We start from the raw sequence: 6,817 nt of genomic DNA on the forward strand, positions 1-6,817 counted from the left end.
CACACACACACACACACACACACACACACACACACACACACACACACTTGAGACAGAGTTTCTCTGTGCATCCCTGGCTGTCCTGGAACTCACTCTTTAGACCAGGCTGGCCTTGAATTCACAGAGATCCAACTGCCTCTGCCTCCTGAATGCTGGGACTAAAGGTATGCACCACTGCACCCAGGAACATATAAATTTTTTTAAGTCTGTGATCTTGAGAAAAATACGATTGTTTACTATTTGTGCTGGTCACTAAAATGAAGCTTTACAGTAGTGTCCTTCACTGGATTCAAGTAAATTTTTTATCAGAATGTGGAATTTCAACCTCTGAACTTTATTACTATTATTGTCTTTGTGTTTTTGAGACAGGAGCTCTTTACATAGCCTGTGGCTTTCCTGAAATAATTCTGTAGACCAGTCAACCTGCTGGGATTAAAGGCATGTGCCACCATGCCTGGTCCTCACAAATATATTGAAGACAGGGCAAACTTTGGGAACAACCATTGTGTATGCACCACAGAATACAGAATTAAAATATTGACCAGGTAAACTGTCATTCTCATTTTTTAAAAATAAAATTAGCAAATTCTGTTAAAATTGAAAGAAGTTTCTCTATATGCACTCAAGGTTGAAAAAGAGCTGCGTTTGGATTGTAAAATGGTATAAGTACAGAGGTTTTTCAAAACATTTTTTTTTTAAAAAGTCGCCATATGATCTAGCAATCCCACTACTAGAAATAGATCTAGAAGAAGTGAAACAGGAACTTTGTTTGCACCCTCTTGTTCAGAAGCACGTTTCATAATAGCCAAAATGTAAAAGTAACTCATGTCTAATGGCACATGAATGAGTAAAAGAGAATATATAGGATGGGATATTAAAGTACTCATACTGATACATGCCACAACATGGTGAACCTTGAGGATATGATACTTATCAAAATAAGCCTTCACAAAAAGACACATACTGTTGGGTACAGTGGCATACGCCTGTAATCCCAGCATTCAGGAGGTCACAGCAGGAATATGTGAGACTGAGGGAACCCTGGATTTCATGGATCCTGTCTCAAACACAAAAAAACAACCAAACTTCTAGGATTATACTTGCATGAGATATCTACAATAGTCAATGCAGAGGTGAAAGCAGGAGGATCAGAAGTTCAAGGTCATCCTCAGCTGCAGAACAAGAAGTCAGTCTGGGCTACAGGGACCTTGTTTCAGTATTTTTTTTTAAAAAAAGTAGCAAGTTCATAAAAGCTGTCACACTAGGGCATGACTGTAGTCCCAGTTACTGTGGAGGCTGAAGCATAAGTCTAGGAAGATGAGCCTACAGTCTGAGACTAGCCTGGGTAATACAGTAAGGGGCCTCAACAGGAAAAGTTCACAAAAACTTGGGTTAGAATGATGCTCACAGAACAAGACTAGAAATGACAATGGGAGTGTAGATGGGTTCAGGGTTTCAAATTTGTCCAATGAGAACATGAAGATCTGCTTACAGCTAAGTGAATACACTTAACACAAATTAAAAATATGATAAACTTTATTAGCTTTTACCACCATCTTTGTTAAAGTTGCATATACCCCCACCCCAGGATACATGCTGTACCAATCACAGGGTCAGGGCTGGATTCTAAGAAGTCCATGTCCTTCTTGCTTAAATGTTAACTCTGTTAATCAGGAGGCACTGCTATCCAAGAGTTGGTTTTCTTTTTTAATTAAAAAACTAGATTACATTAATTTGTGTGTGTGTATCAGTGCCTGAGTGTGCACTGCAGTACATACGTAGAGGAGGTTGGAGGGCAACTTTCAGGAGTCAGTTCTCTCCTGGGTGTCAAGACTCAAACTCAGGTTATCAGGGTTGCCAGCAAGCACCTTTATCTTGCTGGTCTACTATCTAAGATTTGTTAAACTTTTATTTTTTTATTATTAACATTTATTTACTTTATGTATATGAACACTGTTTTCATGCACAGCAGAAGAGGGAATCATTCCATTACAACATTCCATTCCATTCCATTCCATTTCAACATTAGTTGAAAGCCACCATGTGATTGCTGGGAATTGAACTCAGGACCTTTGGAAGAGCAGCCAGTGCTCTTAACTGCTGAGCCATCTCTCCAGCCCCCAATTTTTTAACTTTTAAATTTATAAAAATAAATTATACTCTCTTGTTAACCTTAAATATCAGAAGGCATATATAAATAAGTCTTTTGTTGTTTTTGTTTGAAGACAGGGCCTGCTATGTAGCATAGCCTGGCCTTGAACTTGTGACCTTCCTGCCTCAGCCTTCCAAGGATTGGGACCACAGGCATGTAGTATTTGCACAGGGCTCTGTAAGTACTATTAGACTAATACAAATTATTCAGCATATGGCTTTTCCACTCCCTTGCCCTTCCTCCTTTATCCCATTTTATTTTCCCATACTTTTCTCTAGTCAGTAGGGTTTAGTTTACAAAAGAGTAATGAAACAAAAACAAAAACAAAAATGTCATAGCTGGCTTAATCTGAGCCCATGACTTCATTTCTTTGTATTTTCTTCCTTTCTCTCAACATAAAAAGAGCCACTCTAGTTCTCCCCATTCTTTATTTGGAAGAGAAATCTACTGTGGTCCTGGCATGCTGCTGAAGAGATGAGCAGATAAGACTTGGGAGGACAAAAGGATCTGCTTCTGCTGTAAGCCCTTCACTGAGAGGAAGCAGACCAGTGAAGCCCCCTGAGGCGTAGAAACCTGTGTGCCATTTTCCACCTTTGGAGCATGACATCCAGAACTTAGAAATGCAATGGCTCTAATTTAGTCCTTTATTTTACCAAGAGAGAAACCCTATTCTACAAGAAATAATTATCTGGATTTAAGTCCACATCCAGGATTTGGATACAATTTCAGACATTTTTTTTTTTTAACTTTTTAAAATTAACTTTAGACTTGTTTTCATGATTCTTTCAATTTCAGGACATCCTACTCAGATGAATGGCTTATATATTCTGAGATGTATCTCAAATCACATTTTTATTACTGTAGTGACATGGCTTCTTGGCGTAGAAGAGAGCAGATGGGATGATTAACAGCAGCAGCTGTCCAGAAAATTACACGCATACCATAAATTAGTTTTAAATGTTACATGCCTCAGCTTCCCAATTCTTCAGTGTCTATTCCTTTGCCTCTAAAATGTTAGCAAATCACAATAGGAACATCTGCTCTGATGACTTTTAGTTGATCAAATCAATCTTATTATTTAGCTTTGATAATAAACCAGTTTAATATTAATTTTTCTAATTTATTATTAGTTTTGTGGAAGTTTTGACTCAGAAATGCCACTCATCAACGAATACAGCCCAAGCTCTCCAAAACAGTTAAGGTTCTTTAAATATTTACTGTGTGGAAACAACTGTTCCCAGTATTTCACATCCTAACCCTCATAAAAACAGTGGTATATATACCACCCTCGTGTTGACAGGCTGTGTGTGTGTGAGAGAGAGACTCTACTACAAACCTCTTACCTGCCCATTCCTCAGGATGCTCAAGTCCCTATTTATTTTATTCAGTCTCCTGAGACAATGTGCCATGAAGTCCAACGTGGCCTCTCGATTCTCCTGCCTCAGTCTTCCAAGTGTTGAGATTTTACCACACCCAGATACTTATTTTTCCTTTTTCTCAGTATATAAAAAATACAGCTTACAGCATACTTTGTCCAAAGTTAAGCTAGCAAAATTGTGCTTGGTGAAGCATGCCTATCCTACCATTCAGAAGTGGAGGCAGGAGGACTGATTGGAAGTCCAAGCCAACCCTGGCTACATGAGAACCTGTCTCAAATAATAACAACAAAACAAAAACCAAAGTTAAAATAGCAAGGAGTGCAGCCTAGATTAACATCAGACTTCAAAGACTCTGTACCCAGAACATCAGGCTTCAAAGACTTCTGTGCCTGGGCTGACCCTGAACTTGTGACACAGCGGCCCCCCCCCTTAATTATAATTAATGGCTCATTAATATGAAGCCTTGGTTTCTTGAAGATTAGTATTCTGGGTCATATCTAAAGATAATTAGCTACCTAGGACATGGCTCAATGGTAGAATCTTTGTCTAGCATTGGAAAAGAGCTGGGTCTGACCCCAGCACCTGCTTTCTGTGGTAGACCTTCCCTCCCTCAGTTTGTTTGGTTTTCAGAGACAGGGTTTCTCTGTGCATCCTGGCTGTTCTGGACTCACTTTGTAGACCAGGCTGACCTCACACTCACAGAGCTCTGCCTGCCTCGGCATCCCTGAGTGCTGGGATTACAGGTGTGTGCCACCACACCCAGCTCCTCCCTCACTTTTTGTGAAGGAGGCAAAGATTTCTACATTCTTAAGAAAAAGACATATCATGCCTCCGTCAACTAACTGGATGAGGTCAATAAAATCACAGCTTCCTGAATTTCACTCGAGAACCCTAGAAAATCGCTCCTCAGTGTTATTTCACTCATCATCCCAGCAGTTATCAACAGTGTCTGTTCTCCATGATTTATGAGAGTAACTCTATAAAGTTACCAAAAACAGAAATAAAGACTACATTAGCAGCGAGCTATTTTTTCTCTGAGTAACAGACATCATTAGACAATTTGCTGTTATTAGCACCAGCAACCACTTTTTGAGCTGAAATTGTGACCTTCAATTTCTCAACATGGTACAATTCTATGTTTATGGAAGAAGTGCCTCCAAAATCAAAACTTTTTCTGACATAGGGAGCACCTCAAAGTTTTCAGACACATGCTGTATATAGAATTTAAAGTTGTTTAACGCAGTTAGATACTGATTAGCTCCTTTGAAAAGAAACCACCATGACAGAAAGATAAATCCACAGACTCGGTGCTGAAGACGTTTATAAGCTGGAACTAACTGTACCAAGTGGTATGAGTCAGTGTTCTCATAAAACAGCCCAAAACATCTCTCCTGGTACTGTTAACTCACGATATTCCACATAGAAAGACTAGCAGATTTGGTTTGTTTTGCCAGCAGCCAGTTCTCATTTGAAACCTGGATATTTATTTGGGAGATCTTTCCCCTTCATATGTACAGATCTGTTTCCAACCACTTAAATGTATTCTTTGAACAGAAACAAAGCTTTCTGGTCCGTGTAATTTATCTGGCAGCGCCTTCTCTCAACTGGCTTTGGGCCAGATTCTTCGAGAGATCAAAGGAGTCACAACCTAACTTTCATAAACTAGGATCCAGAATGGCAATGACCAGGAAGTGCTGGGTATAACAAGGGGGCCAGTGGGCGGGTCATGATCCTAGACTGCCCTAGATCACGTTTCCACTTTCGGAGCAGTAAGGCACGAAAACTGATGGGTCTGCACATCGTCCTCTCATTTGTCATATTAAGTCAGTCTTCCCAAGACACAACCAGCAGACTGCCCAGTGGATCCCTGGGATAATCACATCACAGGGCCAGAGAACGGCCTAGGTTGCTCTTGGCTATTAAGGATCTACAGTGAAGCCACCACACCCCTCGTCTCCTCTTCCCGCCCCGGCTCGAAGAGCCCGGCTCTGGGGCTCATTTCCCACTCAGGGCCCTGCAGTCCTGACTGTTGACACCGGGCGAAGACGTCCTAACAGGCCCACTATCCTCGGAGCCCTCGAACCCTTGATAAGCTCCTCTGCTCTTTTGGGGGGAGTTCTCCTTCCTGCTGCCCCAAGGGTGGGAACTCACGGCTGCCGCGGCGCCAGTGAAAATATCCTCCCCCTCGGTGTCGCTGTCCCCAGCCTCGGGTTCTGACCCCCCGGCAGCCCCTTCGGACTCCGGATCCATGCCAGGGAACGGCGGAGGGAGTCGCTCCGAAGCGCTACAGCCACCACCTCCCGACGCCATCTTCCTCCACCCGTGGCGGAAGCAGCAACAACAACTTTATAGACAGTGCCGCGAGCAAAGCGCTTCAGCGTGAGAGGTGCGAGAGGGCCGTTACCGACCCGGAGGGACCAGCGGGGCGGGGCTTGGGGGAGGCGCTGGGGGCGGGGCCTGAGCTGGTGCCCAGCCAATCCGAGCCCCGAACCGCAACGTTGCACTCGGGCGGCCCGACAGGCAGGGGAGGGGCTAGAGGCTGCCCAGTTCCTCCGGGCCTCGGTGCCCTGCATAACTTCATTTGCCCCGCTTCTAAGGTTTTGTTTGAATTAAAAAGTCTGTGACTAAAAAAGTTTGAAAACTTCTGCATTCCGCCCGCTCATGCCAAGTACAGTGCGCTCACAGATATTCAATATATGTTTCTGACTGAGGTCTGAAAAGGCTGAAGGAAGTTCTGCCACTTAGTCTTTGAACATTAATTCATTCAGTATATACAAATAGTTCACTGTGATCTTGGCACCTTACTGTGGGTTTCAAATACAAACACAAAAGCTCCTGGATCACAGTTTAATGAGTCCTCACAGTTTAATGAGGGGACAGTCTTGTAAGCCAAGAATTTAAACACACTCAGTGTTACAGTGCGCAACAATAAGAGGTTATTGATACATTTGGGAGGTTTTCGATTCTTTTGGGAGAAGCCAGGCTTCACACAAAGGGGAGCTCTCAGCGTATTAAATTTGTTCCTTAGGAACTTGGCGTTATCCTTTCGATGGCTATGAAGTGAACTGGCAGGGATATTGCTGGGAGTGGATCAAAAGTTCCTGGGACCTAATCATATAGGTTGGTGAGTCCAAGTCAACTAGAGTTTAAGGATAATGTAGGTTATGTTATCATGGGCAAATGATCCTTTCTTTTTAAGGAGACAAAACTTGCCACTAACAGTAACAAAAGCGGTTTGCTTTTCTGGTTGAAACAAGGTCTCACTTAGGCAGGCTTGAAATTCTAT

The 6,817-nt window shown here is 42.4% G+C and overlaps 1 protein-coding gene across 1 annotated transcript in view; it reads right to left on the reverse strand.

Moving 5' to 3' along the window:
* Snx1 (sorting nexin 1) overlaps positions 1–5,937 on the reverse strand; it is a 35,978-nt gene extending 30,041 nt beyond the window's left edge. The window contains exon 1 of the mRNA XM_055597750.1: positions 5,683–5,937. Within this exon, the coding sequence (XP_055453725.1) occupies positions 5,683–5,841 (159 nt within the window). The 5' untranslated portion in view covers positions 5,842–5,937. The remainder of the gene's footprint in view (positions 1–5,682) is intronic.
* Between the last annotated feature and the right edge of the window lie 880 nt (positions 5,938–6,817).

This window comes from Psammomys obesus, unplaced genomic scaffold (assembly GCF_907164565.1).
Source record: "Psammomys obesus unplaced genomic scaffold, mPsaObe1.curated_primary_1811, whole genome shotgun sequence".
Taxonomy (NCBI): Eukaryota; Metazoa; Chordata; class Mammalia; order Rodentia; family Muridae; genus Psammomys; species Psammomys obesus.